Here is a 19,641-nt window from a genome sequence, read left to right as displayed (position 1 = left end):
GACCTCGCTAATTCATATATAGGATACGAATGGCTTTAAATCTTAAATTTTTGTCACTTGAAGACATGTATGTTAAGCAAAACAAGTTATAATAATAATAATTTGACTTTTATTTATAAGTATATTACGAAAACCCCTTAAATTGTTTCACTGCAAAACATTTCCTTATCGCAATTGCTTTGGTAATTTTGCTATGAATAGGGTTAACATTACGACAAAAATGGCATAAAAAAATTATTTTCTTCAGCATTTTATTGCCACTTTTAAGATGCGAAAGAAACCCAGAATTTTACTTTTCCTTAAAATAATTGCGAGTATAACCCTAATACAATGTGAAAAGGGCTCGTTCATCCCCTTTAAAGCGGCCCTAGCAAATATTATTGTATCCGAAAGCCATCTCATAATCGTTAAAACTGTTTACAGATTCGGGAGAAAAATGTATTCTCATTAATGTCTTCATAAATTAAACATGGAGCTTTACTTTTGATGATATTTAATATTTATATAAAAACCAATAACTTTAAGCAAAATTTGAACCCTTGTCATTTAGGAATTTACATCGAAGAATTATCACCGAGAAAATATAGCAAAGGTAAACAGAACATAACCAACTAATGAAATCTAAGACTTTGTCGAAAATTCATTTAAATGAAACTAATATTTTTCGGATCATATTATATATATGTTCGGATTTTATTATTTTAAAAACCCCATACTCCCGACGTTTCGGTTAGTTTGCAGCAACCGTGGTCACGGGTGCCAACTCGTCTCTTTTTGGGTCTCTCTGATGATATTCACATTATCGTAGATATATGATCAGTGTGCTATTTACACAGTGCTCTGACTACCAGAATAAAAATTCGGCGAATTTCACTTCTGTTCTTATTAATGAGAAAATATTTTATTTATTGCCAGAACACCGCCATGATGTAAGTTTATTTCATGTTTGCGCCTTGATGTATTTGATAGCAAAGATAAAAAAAATAAGTTTAATGTAAATAGAGTCTAAACATCTTTGTTAAATAAACATTTACTTAGAAAATAGACCTTTATTAATACCAATACCATAACAAAGTGCAGACGTATGTTACGATGAATAATCAAGTTGTTTTTTAATTATACGTGATATATGAATTATGTTGTTTTTGCAAACATTTCAAATAACAATACAAGCGATTCTAAAGTATAGCGAGAGCTTATTAGCATACCTCTACAGCAAACAACTCTTCAACTAATGAATGCTTGAGATCTTTTTTTATTTACGACTCAGGAATTGTAATGAGGAATATATTAATTTTATATAGAAATAAGCATTAATATTCTCATATCAGACTGTCGGACTGAGTCCAATAATACACAACAGTACTCATCACACACTCTAATAATCTAATACTTAGCCTAACCGAAAATATAAAAAATAGTATATATTTACAAACAAAGACTTCAACAGTATACAAGACAGGGTGTTGTAATAGAACCAACAATCTTGATTACTTGAATTATCAACAGCGATGTGACTTATCGCCTTTAAAATAAGATTCATATTTGCATAACAAAAATATATCCATTGAATGTTTGATATAACTCACACAAATGAGGTCTACTTACACGAAACCCTTATTTTGCAAGGAAATAGACATTTTACCTCAAGGTGGCTACATCTTTATGTATGAGATGTATTTGTTTCTGACCTTTATCAACCAAAAAAGGGTTAATTATAATATTTTCATACGCTTTTTTTATTTAAGTTAAGTGACATGATATTTTGAAATAAATTGTCACCCCCGTTCCTTAGACTAGGAGAATTGTATGAAAGAGCCATTGACGGGTTTTGAAACACTATTAAAAAAGTGTTAATTTTATTAAGAGTCTCAAGGCTGTAAGCACGACTTTTGGTTCGTCTCAAATAAATGAAAAAACGTCTTTACCAATGTTACTTAAAACCTTATTGTCCATCATTGTTTAAGGTCATCTATTTCATAATGTCTGTATTCGAAGAGGCCTTTTGATTATTTAGGGGTCAGGGCCAATAAAAGACAAACTTTTAATACTCAATTCTTTTTATGCACAAGCTTCACTCGGAGTTCAAGAATAAAACGAAACATGTCAAAGATGAATTTTATTCTAATTAAATTTAAGTGGAAACATGAATTACTATTACACGAATCTAAAGAAGGAGAAGTTATTATAACCTTAATTAGCGAACTACAAAGTAACAAAATGTCTTTCATGTTATTCAAATTATTACAGATCAACTAATACACGAGACGCCATCTTGAATGGCACAGATACAGATAAAAAAAAACCCATATAAATCATCGCAAAACATATTACAATAGTCCGTTGTCTAAATTAGTGTGACCAGAAATAAGAATTATTTTTTAAACTATTGCCAGTATCAAAAATTTTTTCAAAAGAAGATGCTTCTTCGTGTATCATTATTAAAAATTTCTTAAATCCCATATAAAACATCTGTAATGTTTCTAGCCACACTTCAATAACACGGCAGTACCAAATGTAAACCTACTTTATATTGTACATTACAAAGTGTTGTAATGAAAATCTTATTTTTATTTTGAAAAGGCACATGAAACTTTTCTTACAAATAAACAAAACCAAGGGCGAGGCGACCAAAAAGTTTTTAATGGTAATAAGCACAAAACTAACATCATTAAATTTACATACAACAATCACGAGCGTTCGTAGCGTACAGACTCGACCGCGTCAGTCACCTCGTCAATGAACCTACGACATGTTGCATCAGGAGTACAATGTTTGTGAACATTATTACCTTTACTATAATAAAAACGAATTATTTAAGGATCGACGTCACGTCTCTCCGCGCTTGATATGCCACAGATAACTAGTTACCCATAATAGACACTAGAATATTAAAATTTAACAAAACGAATGCCCCATCGATAACAAACTATATAAATAAATATATATATATATATATATATATATATATATATATATTTAAAGCAACCCCATACAAAGCTTACTTACAACACTTGATCCCAAAATAGTTTAATTTTATTCGGGGGTAAATACATCGCGAAATAACTAACAGTAGTAACATCAAGCTATGTACAATTACGTATCTCGTGAGCGGCAGATAGACTGGAGTGTGACGTGCATACATACATGGTAAAACACAACGGCATCAAAACAAACATGATATATACATTACGGATACATTTATATAGAAATAAAATACATACAGACTACGCTAAGTGTAAGAAAAATATATAATTTCAGACGCGTATATGAAAGCTCGTGAAAATATTTTCATCTAAATATAAGAATTGTCTTTTACATTTAAATACTTACTAATCTAATAAATAGATCGGAAATAAATTAACAGACGTCAAACCTATTACGTTTATATATATAATAAAACAATCCAAAAAGCTACACATGTTATTCTTAAATTAGACACACTCGATTCTTATGATTTATGAAAATTTAAAACAAGTAATAAATCTTACACATGTCTTTAAACTGCTGCTTCGGACTGTTCGGTTATAAGTTGGCTATAAAATCATTCTTTGGATAATCATTAGACGACTTTGGTTATGTCGAACGAACCTTAGACGTTCGACTGTTGCGAGTTAATAAAAAAAAAAAAAACACGTGGTAGTGTAACTGAGTACAAGATACTATTAATAAGCGAAATTCGTCTTTATATTAGATGTATTTAAAGTACAAAATATCCGAGATAATCTATAGTCTACACAACACTATGGAAGCCAAAAACTCATCGGTCGGTAGGACCGCACGCACAATGCGTTACTCTAACGATAATTATAATTAGTCGTTAACAATTTCATACAATATCGAGTGACGTACGATCGATTCTACTTAAAACAGTTAAAACTGGTCCGAAATACTAACCATAGGCTTAGAAATCACAAGGATTCGGTATCTTTACTATAAGTTTCCATGCTCACACTTCATACGGATAGTTTGAAGTCATTCGTATATTTCAGCATGTGACCAACTTAGGTTAATAAATGATAAACTTGAAATTCTCTGTTCTGTTTGTCGCTGCAAACTTATAGTAAAGGGACAGATAAAAAACGAAATCGTATTAGATATATCAAATTTAGAAATGATAGTGTTGGTTCCGTACATCGACGACCCTCGTACCCTGCGACCTTAATCAGGTAAATCTATTAAGATTCATACAAAACTGCAAAACATTAATACTACGAAGCTTCAAACACATAGGAACGTAACGGGTCCGATAAAACAAAAAAATAATCCCTACAAAAATATAAAATAAACGAGGAATTTCCGGAGGTGCGACCACCTAATAAAATAAGTCCATCTAACTTATCTAATTACAAAACCTACTTCCCGACTGGTTTTCTTGTTGGGTCGGGCCCTAGCTGAGCGCCTCGCAGACTATATACATGTAAATTATTCACCGAAAACGTTTTTATTATAATTATTACTAAACGTATTTTAAAACCACGAATACCTTGTATAGCTTCATTCACGTTTCTAGTCCGGGGGCGATGACCGGCTGTGATCGTAAGAGGCCTTCTAGTTTTCCACCACCGTACAACTATATATGTTTATTTATTTGGTCTGTTTTCATTGCGAGGCGCGTTTTTTCTTCTGTGACTACGAGCTCTCCGATTCTTCCCAGTCTATGTCGGCCCACTGTGGAAGTTCCGTTTCGTATTCCCAACCCGGCCCCTGAAATTTTCGAAGGTATAATTTGTGTTAGACATGCAATTTTAACATTCACCAAAAAAACATCTGAATGTTGAACGAGTTTTGCAAGATATTCGCTAATAAATTGCGAATCAAAAAATTCTTGGCATTATTAGGTCTTAGTATTTCCGCAAAATATTAGTTTATTTGGAAAACAAGGTTTTTTTTATAGTTTTAAATATTTACTATTAGTTTTCCTAAATCAGCTGTGATCTTGATAGAACACAAAAATTTCCATGAAAATAGCCTGAATAAATTTGACCAACAATTATAGGACAAATAAAGTTACTAACACATTAAACGGATTAAATTTAAAATCATTAAAACATTAAGATTATTGATTAGATTTTTTTTTTGGTATGGACGTTATTCTTATCAATCGGAAACTGTAATCTCAATAACAGGTCCTTGAGATACTGACCTTGTATTTCCAAGCGTGCAGGAACATAACAAGGTCTCTAGGCCGTGGGTCTCTGTACCTCACGCGACACTCGTAACAGTGCGGGTCCACCGTCAGTTCCTGGCTGGTGGTGTACACGCCCGTGACATTGGACACACTTGTCGAAACACCAGTGGACACGTTTGGTACGACATGCGCCGGTGTGCACCCGGTCTGTGTCGCTACTGTCACTTTGTCTGACTGTTGGACAATATTCATATTTTTTTTTTTTGGACTGTAAATATTTTTATAATAGATTTGGGCGGTTTTAAATATGTTCTTTAGTAAGCGAAAAATAAGCGATGTGAAAAAAAAATCATTTCCACGAGACTGTACAAAAGTTGGAAATCTGTTAGTAAAAAGAATTTATAAGCTGAGACTCTGAGATAAAAATTAAACCGAATTAAAGAATTAATTAAACTTTTTAGATTGCCATAATATGTCCCGATTACTTTAGCTACTAAATAATATATACTTCAGCATCTTGACTAAAATAACTTTCTGTACAACATATTTTTTATTAATTACCCCACTATAGATTTTGCATCTTCGATAACGTTACCATTTCTCAAAGCAAACCATCAAATGTAGTATTTATATTTAATTTTGCAATTGATTAATATCTTCTACCAAATTATAATTAGAAATATTCATTCGCAAATATTAGTATATACCTTGGCGTCATTCGAGTCCTCGTTAAGTGAGGGTGAGTGTGCGGGGGACCTGACCTCTGCTGGGGCCTCCGATCCACTCGATGGACTCGCCAGTATTGCTAAACAAATTATATATTGATTAGTTTTGTTAAATTATAACTAGATAATACAAATTCGGGGTCGTTAGAAATCAGATAGAAAAAAGCAACAATTTTAAGTGTTTAAAATTTTTTTTAAAAAACATGCCTATATAATTGATATCAGTTCAGCAATTTTCGAGACAGACAAAAATATATGTACATTTCGTGTGGCAAGTGTCTGTCATAGTGAAAATTATTATCTGGTGGTAAAACATTAAAAAGGTTCACATTGTTGATCCAAAAACCAGGATACACATGAAATACGCAAACATTATCGCGTGAGACTATGAAAATGATAAGAATAGTACATACCAGTCATTACAGTGGCCGGTGTGAGCCCGGGGGCTGGTGACTCCAACCTCGGAGACGACTCCCTCGACGCCATCCCAGCCTCACATTCATCCTCAACTACAAATTATATAACTTTATACTAAACTACTACTAGAACTACTATATAAGTGACAAACTGACGAAAAGTTAACTGTGAAAAAAATCTGGTTCATTTAAACAAATAAACATGATTTGTTCTTTATTAATAGATTACGTAATCAATATTCGTTTTCAGCAAAATCATCAGGTTTATATATATATTTATATGTAGTGGCAGAATCTTTTTGGTAGTTCTGTCTCCCACTCACCTTTGTCACCAGCTACCGGTTTGGAGAACAGCATATCATCGTCACCGGCGTCAACACCTAACCAGTTCTCGGCGTTGTGTATAGCGATCAGATCTCTCACTAGCTGTTCGTCAGTCTTACCACCTGTATCACCACCCTTACCACGAAGGGGTCCGAATACAGGATGATTATACAATGGATCGTTCACGACCGGGTAACCTTGGGGAGAAGGTTAAATTTTATTCTTTTGCCGTTTTTTATAACCATAAAAAAACAAGATCTAAGTTAATTTTACGTGCAATCGAGAAAAATATTATGTATTTCGTACCTAGGTATTGTAAATGAACCCTGATCTGATGCATCCTGCCTGTTTTTGGTCGACAGAGCACAACGCTGGTGTTGCTTTTCGTATTGTATCCTAATCGCTTGAACGTAGTGGAACAGTCTTTCCCTTTTTGTGACACTTTACAAACGCCGATTTTATAACTCACTACCTCTATTGGTTCCGTACATTCGATCTCCTCGCTAATACATAAATAAATATATATTAGTAACATCAGTAGATCAAAATAAATGTATTCAGTGGAGCGAAACTAGAAATACAATACTGGTAACGAGATATTTATTTAAATTGTACTCACTCAGGAAACTCTCCATCGACTCGACAAACATATTCCTTCTGCACCTGTCTGTTCCTTATCTGATGTTCCATTTGCCTGGCTTTCTTTGGACTTCTCCCGAATAATAGGAGACCTGATTGCAGTGTATCAACATTATTGTATTTTTTAGTATTCATAGAATTTCTTAATCTTTCGATCAAAAATAAACGCTTACCGGAAGTTAGCCTGTCGAGTCTATGAATGGTTCTAAGGTTTTTGAGGTTATATTCCTTGGCAAGTATGAAAACAACTGTGTTGTGTCGATACCGCCCGCACGGGTGTACCTGGTGAGCCGAATAATTATTTTAAAGTGACATTACGCGCTTATGTACATTCGATAAAACAAAAATGTATGTACCTTGCATATACTTAATATTTGGATAATAAACGATATATTATAAAAACAATGTAATTTAAGTGGCATATTAAAGCAAGACAGGTTCATAATAATACAGGTAGACAATTTAGCTGTGGATGAAGCGAGTTCTATTAGAATGTTGGGTTTATGAAAAATATTATAACAAAAGTGCTTTCTAGCATGCAGTCCAAAACGTGTCAAATTTTATTACGTTATATGACCAATAGTGTGAGTCAGGTGATCCCCCTTTCAACCGATACACGTTTCCTTCAGTTATAGAAACGGTGTGAATTGAAAAGAGTTATGAACACAAGGATGTTTAAAACCCGCGTTGGGAACAGTGCATCAATGGCGTTATAGTAAACTTTTATCGCGTTGTGAATCATCCACTTCCAAGTGGTGTTTGTCAAAGAGGGCGATGTCTCTTAGTTTATGTCTATTAGCCAGAGTAGTAACCGCCTCAAACTTGTGCAGATCAAAATGCAGTCAGACCCTGCAGGCGAATTCTTATCATCTAACTAGAAACCATTTCATTGCATTCAGGTATATTAAAATGTAATTTATCTCCGGATATCATTAACTCTATGCTATACATTTGTAAAAGTATATAAAGAAAAGTTTCAGTTCAACTATATCCAATAAATATAGCCTGTTCAAAATTTGTTTCATCATTTTAGAATGAGAATCAAAAAACCGAATCAAAGATAGGTAATAGTTATAATCAGATTATACACATGTCTTCAAATAAATCGCTGATCCAGGGCCTGACGTTAAACGCAATCGGTCCCAACGCTGACTCACCGGCAACGAACAGGGCTTGTCTAGCACGAGAATCTCCTCATCCGCGTGTATGATGCGCAAGGTACTAGCGAGCACTGGCGTCTCGTGCCTGGCCCACCACAGAACATTATTAAAAGCCCTATGATGTTGCGTTTGGGTATAACGTGAATGAATATAGTTATGTTTGTTAACATTGCAATAAGATTGGGTCTCCCGAATCTTGATTTGATTAGTTTTAAGATAACTTGACGCGCTGTCAATTATATCGCACATGTTGAAGTAATACTGTTACAGTGACACTTACACGATAAGTAAACTTTGAAAGTATTATCCAATTATATTAGATTTATTTCACAAGACTGTACACAATACAAACAAATAAAATAATATATAGACGACGATAACTTCGTTTTTAATAAAAAAAAATTGTGACATAGCTCATGAAAACCAGTTTTGAAGACAGAAAAAAAAGCCAGTGAATAAAAAATCTGGGAGTAGTTTAACTAGGCTAAATATCTAAATATTAAAAGCATAGCTTCATGCAGACAATGTTTTTTTAATCATTTAAAATCCGACATAATGTCCAAAAATATAAATTATAGCAAGTCGCAGGGAACAGCAATCGCATTTGCTTATGCTAGTGAAACTTCAAAAAAATATTTTATTTCTTCACTTCAATTCGTTAACGCAGTAACGAATTAAATTCTACAATTTAGGCTTTAATGATTCAATTAATCTTATAGTAATGAATATCAAAAGAAAGCTCGTAAATTCATTTGCAATTTCAAGCAGATTCATAAATTTTTAAAAATATTATGCCCAAAGGAAACATCATGGTGTATCTAAACTAAGCGCGTCGCGGGAGGGGTTACGATAATTTCTATTCTAAGGGGTCAAAATGCATATAAATATAGAAACAATAGAATAAAAAAATACACAAGAGTTATACATAACAATGAGAAATACTGTATGTAACTGTTATGTGGTTGTGTATTGTGTATCTCAGTGGTTCAATTCCTTATGACACCGGATATGTCTTTCCACTACGGATAGAGTTGATATGAACGCACAAGGAAAAAGGATTCTGTTGTATTCATTGTTAAGGTGACAATTTTGTTTACATATTGACATACATCTTGTCTTTGTCGGTCGGTAAAATGCTAAAATATCGTTTAACCATTAACCATATAAGACCTCCCATAGCGGTTTACCATCAATCAAGATAATTGGACACGGTCACTCTTAGCGCTGAGTAAAATAAAAATCAACATTCTGGTAGGACAGGCAAATAATAAATAACAAAGAAATCCCGCCTTTGGCATTGAATTTGTTCTCGAGATAACATGATTACTCTAATTTATTAAATAAGCCCCAGGGCGAATGTTGATAACCATATCAGAAAGATACTTGCAATTATAAAATGTATTAAAGTTCGTCATTTCGATAGGTCGAAGGAGAAAAAAGAAACAAAAGGAGAGATATTATTAAAACATAGATTGCTTCCACAAAAACACCTATATAATACTTTTTTGTTTGTTTGTTTCAGTGATTTTTTTTTTGGGAGATATATTATTATCTCTCATATTTAGTTCTCTTTAATTCAACATTTATGAGTAATATTTTAAAAATAAAATGTATTTTCAATTCAGAATCTAATATTTTATTCATTTCTATTTAAAATTTCCTCCCCCAGTATAACGTTATCATATTCTAAGTCGGTCATAAGAGAGCCGGCACGTTGCCTTCGCAATATTAGAAGTACTCCATCACAGCAAGCCCGAGATCATTTCTTGTTAAAGTAACCATTTTGCGTAAAGGACTTTGTGATGCTGGCTTATGCCGACAGAAAGGCGGATTTTGGCGAGTATAAAATACATTACGCGATATAGTAAAGGCTCTTTCATTAGTAACGTTTATGTTTACAGTAACCAGACATTTATGTAGTGTTATTAAAGTGATTTCATAGAGGGACTTACCTTACTATATATACATTACAAGCAGCTAATAAGAGTGATAGTGAAATTAAACCAGCGAATTTGGAACATGCATGGGACACAAAGCAAACAGAACATGGCTGTCTCAATTGCCACTTACGGGGATAGAGGCTGGTTTGTTGACAACCACAATGTCCTCGTCGATATGTACGAGGGTGATCGGTTGGCTGGTGACTGGTACTTCGTGCCTGTAACGATATATACGTCAGGTCGAAGCCGTCGACTCCTCCGGACATGTCATTATTGTCAAGTCTTTGTCTATAACATTCGTCGGTACCAACTGCGTATCACTATCCCATACTAATACTCCAGCCGTCATATCTGAACCCGCGCTCTTCTTAAACATATCACACACAATCCATATCATACGAATATTATCTGTAATATTTTATGACATAGCATCCAGAATAGTACGCGGCGGTGTCGCCTAAAAATACACTATCTACATTGCGTTCGACAGATTTCAACGTTAAAATTCAATGACATGTATGACGAATAATTAAAAAGCAAACACGCGTGCCTCGTTGTACATATTGATTGTGTTGAAATTGTTTAGGTTCGCTACGGTCGAATTGTTTTGCTGAATTGTTTTAAAAACGCCAAATGACGGTATTATTACACTGATAGTACTTCAGAAGCTTTTAATTTAATTTTACTTTCAGCTAAATATTTGAATTTTATGATCATGTGCATATCTATATATCATTTCTAAAATTATTCTCCTTTAATAAACATATATAATAATTCAAAATGTATCGTCGTCAGTAAGCCGTGCGAATTATCTCATAAAGCATTTATCTTATTACAAATGTTTACCAGTGTCTGTGTATAATCTGTGATAATCATTGATATACGTGAGAAATTATTTGAAGGAGCGATAGGAGTTATTATAAATAATCCCCGTAATGGAATAACCGATTACGCAGATGGTATCCGTGGGTATTATGCAAACAGGCTGCTTAAAATCCTTGGGATCTTGTACAATAAATCTAATCTCGGATGTACGACATACAGATAAGACCAAGACAACGAATGAACATGCGCGAGCAAGTTAATATATAAATGGAAGAAATAATTTTACAACTTTTTATACAGTTTATTGGAAGTAAAAAAAAAAACTGTTATTTTTGAATCGGAAGGAGTCAGAAGGATATGTATAGTATGTACGACTGTAAAAAAAGTGTTTATATCCCATTAAAATATACGAGAAGTATGTGCACTCGCATGCCTATCCGGTTTAAGCGCGGTTGATAAATTCAATCTCCGATACAGTACATTCCAATAACTAAATAGCTTGTATATACAAACAAGCTGAGTAGTGCCTTAGAAATCACTTATACAATTTCTGATAAAGAATTATGTTCCTCTGTTAGTTTCGGAGAAATTAAACAGTTCTAAGTTGCCAATACACCGGTACAAAGTAAAGCCTAGAAGACTGTTAATGTCTGTGATCCCTGATGTGTCGTGAGAGACTTTCGGTGTGAACAATACGAGACTCAGTCTCGATAGTGCCATATGGTAGAGACTATGGTAGACTATAACTTATAAGCTATCTACAGAAGGCACAGCTGATAGAGAGAGTATAGACGGTACCTGTGGACGACGTTCGCTAAGAGATCGTTGTGTTTCAGCCTATAATCTGGATCGACACGTTCATAGTTGACCGTTAATGTGCCAGCCCTGATGCATCTCTCGTACTCCGCAGCGGGATGAGCTCTAAACTCCCTCGCGAAAACGTCGAGTATCTTCTCACCTACCCATCTCCCTTTAGTGAAGGTTGTGAACGTAAAATAGTAGGGGTAAACTTTTCTAAGTCCTGTAAATAGAAGGTTTATAAGAGACATTATAAATATTTGTCTGTCATTGTTGGCGAGCCATAGGAGAAAGTATATTTTATTTAATTCCAATGTGTTTCCAATAATGCATATTTAAGTGAATGTTTAATATCAAGGTTTCGCTTGTATTGAATTCGTTTGAAGTTTATTCTATAAAGAAAAACCAAATCCGATGAATTAAGGCAACAAAGTATGAGAGTTTATAGGAATAAAACTTCTCAAATTCGATAAGTCTTTGTGTTTCGAAAGAATAACAATTTGAATAATCCGAAATTACGAACAGAACTTCTAATTTATATAATATTATTATTAATTTTAATATAAATCTTGATGGAAAAAGCAGCTTGTTCTATTCTAAGCATTCTCGGTACTGTTTTTATTCTCTTTAAACATGTCTATATTAAATGAAATCTTAATATAAACGCTGTAGAATATGTTTTCTTAAGTGAGAACGTCTACGAATAAAAGAGAGTCAATTCGCGGTCTCTTAATTTTTAAACGTCCGACCCCGATGTGAGCTCAAGTAGCATGTGCTTGAGAGGTGAGCTTTGTGAAGGTGAAATTCTTATTTAATGCGCGACTCTTTTGAGTTTTAGCGGTTCAGATATTATGACTTTTAAATCAAAATAGGGTAATGTCTCATTTTTTTTTCACTAAGTAACAGGTGTTAGGAAAAATAAATTGTTATAACAGTTATACTTCTAATACCATCTCACCATTTTCTATATAATAAGATGTTTCGTTGTATCTGTCATCCGTGAACCCAGGTCTTTTTGCCTTCAGAGCTTTTGTTTCGAGTTTAGCCTGGAAAGAAATAAAATCTTAACAAATCTTAACACCACACATGCATTGATTTAAAAATATATTAGTAAAGTTAACCCAGATGGAATGTTTCCAGTATATTTTGTTGCGAGTATCGCTTATAAAGTTAAGAATGAGGGAAATGAGAAAAGTTTTTTAACGAAACAATTTACTGTTGAAGATTTTTCCCCTGTTATGCTTGTTTTGTTACGTAATCGTTTCATGTTTAAGCTTAATATAAATTAGATTTAAAAATAAACTTTTTCCCTTTTTTTGTACATTGCTATTTATAAATTAATACAATATTTTTTTGTTTCGTTTGCTTGGAAAGCTTGTAATGTGAGTTTATAATGTTTTTGGTAGTTTAAAATACCATGAATAGAATTGCGTTAACGATAAATATCGAGACGTTCATTGACCTTTCTGTTTTTAATATAAGAAGTTTTGTATAAAGCATTCGTTCAAAAAAATACGTATAAATAATTTAAATTTGCTTTCAAACTATATTTCGACGGAAAGGTAAGACCGAAACTCGTATCAAACAAGAGGATAAGCATTGAGACGTCGCGATAACAGTTCGTTGTTCGTTAAACACGACCGGTTTTGTGGATTTTATAATGAGTGAAGTGTATTCAACAAATACAGTTTTTATGAGTAAAATGTATAATCAATTTGAATCGAAATTTATACCTTTTTCTGGTCTGCTTCGAATAATATTAAAATAAACGTCAGAGTTAAAATTAAAACCACAGTTTAAGGGTAGTTTGACATTTAGAAGAGTGATGACGTTAATAAATGTTTTGTTTTTGAAAATTGCTAACACCTGTATGTGGTTTATGTATCTTTTATAGCCATGAAGCATTGACCACGAAATATGGAAAAAAAATCAATATATCGGAGTATAACCTTTACAGCTATAATATAGGATAATATGAGAAATTTAAAATTAAATTGTGATAATATAATTTAAGGCGTATTGAAGGGAACTGTTTAAACTCAAACGTAAAGGCACCTTTTATATATTATACCCTCAAAATGTATTAAAATTATCAGGGTTGTCGTAAATTTGCGACCTTCGCGAGACGCTTGGAGATAATGACACAGAACGATCTTTTTCTTCGTTAGTAAAACTTTACAAGTTATTAAATTTCACCTTTCATGTTTCACTTTTAATGTTGCACTCAGCCTTATATTAAATAAGTTTTGATAAAATTAAATATTTCGTAAAATAATTACAAATTTTATTCTATGTTTAATCATATTTAACATGTTAGTTGGACTGTTACCAATGGGTATTATATCAAAGGAATGTTAGTGTTATTTCCGATTACATAACCAAATTGTCTGTTGAAGCATACAAACATCGAATGACACAAATTGATTTGTACCCAGCATTTGGCAAGATGCCGTGACGGTTGCTATTGCAAGCTTGTTGTGCATCCGAACCGTTTATTGCATCAAAATAACAGACAATTCACACTTTATTTTATTATTCTAACACTCGCTAATGACATTTCCAGCGGTTTTAGAAGTATTTGTATACGTTCTTATTATGATACTATAGCCAAAGCACATGATGAAATGACCAAACAGAATATGCGGAATTGAATTTCGAAAAAAATAGATAGATTCATTTGATTGTTACAAATTTATTATCTGTACATTTAAGCTCGTTATTAATAATCTATCGTCCATACCTAGAAACATATCGGACATTCTGAAATCAAAAACATATACGATTACAAAATAAAACAAACATGAAAAGTTTAAAACGAAGTTGTCTCAACTTCTATATTTACGTAGTCGTCGTTGTGTGTATAACTACAATATATAAGTAGGGTAGCGAGAGAGCCTTCAATATATTCCATGTCGCTATACCATCATACAAAAAGCGTCCTTGTATGTATGCATTAGAAATCAATGTTGTTCAAACATTAAGTAATAGTATCGCGTGATCGAACTCGTTGAAGCCGTATTGGAACCGCAACGGTGGTAAAAGAAATGTCTTCATTACATTCGTATTCGTGTCGCACGGGTGGTAACTGGTATCAGAGATAGTAAGAAATCCCACTTAACATTTAAAGTTTCCTACTTAATTGGATTCAATACACTTAACATATATATTCGCCGTTAATATATAATGAATATACTGACCTTTTTCAAATCTTTGTTGACGTCCGAATCGTCTGCTTTTCGCTTCTCGCAGGATAGTATGCAGTTTTTGGCGTTGTCTTTCTCACCCTGGAACAAACGATAAAATGTAACGAAAGGGAAAGACAACATATTTTTTACAATTAAGAACGAAACCGACGACTTTTGGGTGAGGGGATCTGGCCATGAAATTGTTCTTATTATGTAACGAATTATAGCTGAAATTATAAATCATACAAGATGTGTACCGTGCTGCTAGCAAATAGAACTTCTCACTCCCCGAGGGATTCTATCGATGTCTGGTTAGAATTTCATCGGTGGAAAATATAGGAAAAATTCCACCATCCATATATTAAATCCTTTGGGAACATTTCGAGTCAGACGCGGAAAATCAGCCGAACATAATCCTATAACTGAATACATATTTTATAAATAATTTTCTATTCATCTTCATATACAATGTGTATAAAGAGAAATAAATAACATCATATTATTGTCTTTTAAACTATACCTAATCATATATCAGTGTAATTAACATTCAATATAAATCTAATATGCAACGGTAATGAAAATTTATTGATGTTCGCTAACAAGTTAGTATTATATTGGATTAAAATTACACTGTCTGGTAAACGAAACAAATTCTTTATTTCTCTTGTTCGAGATGATCAAAACAATCTACATATACAATAAATCCGTGGACTGAATACAAGAAACAATTTCAATACGTCTAATGTAGGCACTTCATCTGATATATTGCCTTAATATAAAATTTAATTTAGATCCTGATCTTAGGTAAGATACGCCATCCGTCACGGAACTCGAAGCGAAAGTCGAGTGGGACCTTGGCCCTACGTTTTTTGTTATCCCAAACATGTATAACATTAAATGACGTATTTTAGATTTAGATCAACTGCACTTATAGTTAATCAATAGTTCGTAAGATATATATGAGATGTTTAAAAATAAATTTATATTATTATAAAGCGAACTAAATCCACGATATCTGAGAACACTCACGTCACAATTAGTCCGCACAGATCAGAGTCTATTAATTCGAAACGTCGAATTGGGTCAGCGGGGATTTACAAACGGTCTGTTAATGAAACAGTACCTATACTGTGGGACTGAAAAATATGTTATTACGTACACAGTAAATTGAGACTTTTGTTAGTACTTGAACACTTCAACAATATACCTATGCAAAATAATAGAAAAGAATGAGTTCGTGTTATAAATTGTAATATGTGTATATAAATGTTCCTTAAATAAAATATCCTATATATTTCGACGTTAAGCTGGTTATTGTATTTCGCATGGTTTAATTAAATCGTGCCTTAAATTAAAACGAAAAATGGGAATATCGGAGGCGAGAAATTGTTATTTAAAAATTTTTTGCCTCTGTTTTTAATTTTTGCCATGTTACCTTTATACTTAATTAAATATGATGTAAGGTTAAAATTAAAAAGTTATAAGGAATATTATTTCAGTGTTATGTATTTCATATGCGTAATGAGTTGATCACGATATATTAACAGCCTTCAATCTTCAATTTATTCGAGAATTGTAAACCCGAAACCTAACAGCAACACATGTCCCGCGTGGAGCGATCATACGTAGTATTAACGGTGTATCCCGTACATTCTGGACTCTTGTCAAATAAAGTCTAATAATCGCAGCTCAGCGTTACATCCGACACGAATGAGCCTCGCGGAATAAAGATTACGTACAGAACCTGCTTGTTATTATGTAGGCGACGTGGCATATCTTTACCGAACAAAAATATTATTATTATTTCATGATTACACAAAATGTACATATTTTTTCTATTTAACACTAAAAAAATTAATACTAGAGTCACATACGTAGCTATTACGTGAGTCACATACGGATGATTTGAATTAAAATTTCGGCTGTTTCTTCTTGTATGAAAGTTATTAATTTAAACGAAAATATAATAGCTGTATACTAATTTATTTTGTACCAAGTCATTACACTGATTTATTAATGTATGAATACTTTTTATGTGATATTTATAAAAAAGTTTTTCCTTGTAAGTTAATTTCACGAATGACGTTAATTTCAAAGAATTGTATCGCTTTGATCATTTTATTACTTAAATTTCTCGCACTTGTATGTAAATATCAATTAATTATAGGCTGGATTAGAAAAATGTCCAAAAACACTTATTGTATTATTTCAAAAACACTTATTATATTATATAATATATCATTAATAAAAAGAAATAAAAAAAAAACAAATAAAATATAAACAAAATATATATAGACAGTGGAGTGGAAATGCAAAAAAACTTTAAGGATATTACAACGAACAAAGAGCCGTGAGATAATAGTTTTGAAGTCGCAAAACGTCCGAACGGAAAATTAATGTCCTAATGGAATGTAAACTTGGAGGTAAAGAAAGGAATAAAATATAATACGAGAAAAAAGCTCCTAGAGTATCGAAACGGAATAAATACATTTAATATATCACTATATATAACACTCCATGGTGCGATGGTAGAGTGAACACAATCATTAGTCAGCCATCACTCACACACTGACTTACATCAGTGAGTGTCACTCTTTGTGAAGTTCACTGGATTCGTTTCGATAAACACTTATAGATAAAAACGCACTAGTTTTAAACCTTAAAAATAAAATGCTTTACAAATGTTATTTTGTAAACTAATAACAAATGCTAACCCAATTGTTGGTAACAAAAATTACTAAATTTAGACAAAAAAAAAACCTCTCAATGATTTATTTATTTGCAGGGATGGTTAGAAACATTAATAATATATTTAATCTCCTCTCACGAATATTTAAGGTTTTATCAACAGTGAAAAATGAATGTCTGAAGGAAGAAAATTGGTTTCGAACATTAGACGCGCCGCTTACGGTGTTAAGGCTTTTACTTTTTATAATTTGGTGAAAAATGAGATCGTTGAATCTTTTTTTATCATTTTGACTTACATTTGTTGTTTTTCATTTATTGACTTACATATTTTATATAATAATACTATCGGTATGAAATTTATTTATACATCGACTTAAAAATATTTGGGTACATTTATTGTTCTATGGTTTTATATTGCACACAATATAAAGATGATGGTTTTAAAACGTTTCTGAACCGACCGACGTAGCGCTACGATCGATACTACGTGCAGCGTAGCGGCCTACAACAGTACGCGTAGCAACGCTACGAAGGCGATTTTCTCTAAACTTACCCCTCGAGACGTGAAGTTAACAGCCATTCGTGTAATTAAAGGCTGAATGACGAACAGTTTTTTTAGAATGCTTTTAATTCGCCCGAAAGGTTTAAGGTTTCGTTTAAGGGAATATTTGATTATTGAAAAGATCATGATTTTGATATTTTTGAGTAATTATTCAAATATTTTTGTATGGCTCCCTGTAATATTATTTATAAGGCCTCTTTTGTATATGTAAGTAAAGAATAATCTCTACCTACAATTGAGAAGTAGACAAAGAACTTATCAAATTATTTATCGAACAGTGAGTATTGAAACGGAAAATGAAAATCAATTTTCATTTGTAGGTAACAAATCGATAATTGATACATATTGTGTACTTAAAGATCGCGTACCAATATAATTAAAGTTTATAATACTAATAAAAGAAGTTTGTTTGAATATGTTTGTCTGTTATTACATTTATACCAAAACTACTAAACCAAAAGAAGAAATTGAATATATACATACATATATGTCTATGCCTGCGTGAAAAATTAGTGTACATCCTTTGTTGTTATTTATATCTATTTAAAGTTTAAATTCTCTTAAATATAAACGAAGTATCCTGACCCTACTGCTTTATCAGCAAAGTCATTGAGCAACAAGCGCTCTGAAGACTACCGGTTCAATTCACTTTCGTGTCTATGAATTCGTGATGATATATATTCTATTTAAGTTTTAATTCAGATATTAGCTCAACATTGATTTCATGTTAAGAACAAAGTTATATCTATACATGCTTATACGGCAATATTACCAAATTAGTATTTTTTAATAAATGCAAAAGATGAAGAAACAAAATTAATGTTGATTAACAAAACTCCACATAATCGCCGTATCACGTAATAAGTTTGTTTAATATAATAAAGTATGAAATTTAATTTTCTAGATACATTTACTCGGCAAACCTTTTAGGAGCGAAATTAAACTCAATTAAGGGTTCAATGGACCCCCGACGAGATGAAATGTTGAAATTCATTAAGAGTTGCAAATTGACGAACACTTCATTTTTAATTTATTCTAAGGCTTTGATGACATTAAAGGGACATTAGACTCTCTATCAGGACGATATTAGTAATATTATAAATTGCGGTAAATTTAATTAAAAATATTGAATTGTAAAATATAAAAAACGCTTTGTTTTTATTGAAATGATTACACTATTAGAGATATTAGAAATGGATTTCACGAAAACTAGAGTATAGTTATCACTGGAGCCAAAAGAATATTCAT

At 32.4% G+C, this 19,641-nt stretch overlaps 1 protein-coding gene across 6 annotated transcripts in view; it reads right to left on the bottom strand.

Annotated features, from left to right (window-relative positions):
• Nucleotides 1-2,106: 2,106 nt before the first annotated feature.
• LOC116779344 (uncharacterized) overlaps nucleotides 2,107-19,641 on the bottom strand; it is a 188,435-nt gene continuing 170,900 nt past the window's right edge. For 5 of the 6 annotated variants that reach the window (XM_032673587.2, XM_061523017.1, XM_032673592.2 and 2 more), the window contains 12 exons: nucleotides 15,156-15,242; nucleotides 12,917-13,004; nucleotides 11,959-12,181; nucleotides 10,466-10,553; nucleotides 7,409-7,517; nucleotides 7,216-7,327; nucleotides 6,903-7,099; nucleotides 6,596-6,793; nucleotides 6,270-6,365; nucleotides 5,839-5,936; nucleotides 5,147-5,365; nucleotides 2,107-4,707 (listed from right to left, as the gene is read on the bottom strand). In XM_032673587.2, coding sequence (XP_032529478.2) covers nucleotides 4,633-4,707; nucleotides 5,147-5,365; nucleotides 5,839-5,936; nucleotides 6,270-6,365; nucleotides 6,596-6,793; nucleotides 6,903-7,099; nucleotides 7,216-7,327; nucleotides 7,409-7,517; nucleotides 10,466-10,553; nucleotides 11,959-12,181; nucleotides 12,917-13,004; nucleotides 15,156-15,242 — 1,590 coding nt within the window. In that variant the 3' untranslated portion in view covers nucleotides 2,107-4,632. Of the gene's footprint in view, nucleotides 4,708-5,146; nucleotides 5,366-5,838; nucleotides 5,937-6,269; nucleotides 6,366-6,595; nucleotides 6,794-6,902; nucleotides 7,100-7,215; nucleotides 7,328-7,408; nucleotides 7,518-8,392; nucleotides 8,481-10,465; nucleotides 10,554-11,958; nucleotides 12,182-12,916; nucleotides 13,005-15,155; nucleotides 15,243-19,641 lie in introns of all 6 variants that reach the window. The other variant, XM_032673588.2, reaches the window with a different exon arrangement.

Source organism: Danaus plexippus, chromosome 2 (assembly GCF_018135715.1).
Source record: "Danaus plexippus chromosome 2, MEX_DaPlex, whole genome shotgun sequence".
Taxonomy (NCBI): Eukaryota; Metazoa; Arthropoda; class Insecta; order Lepidoptera; family Nymphalidae; genus Danaus; species Danaus plexippus.
The sequence above is the reverse complement of the archived record's forward strand: the minus strand, read 5'-3'. Positions and strand labels throughout refer to the sequence as shown.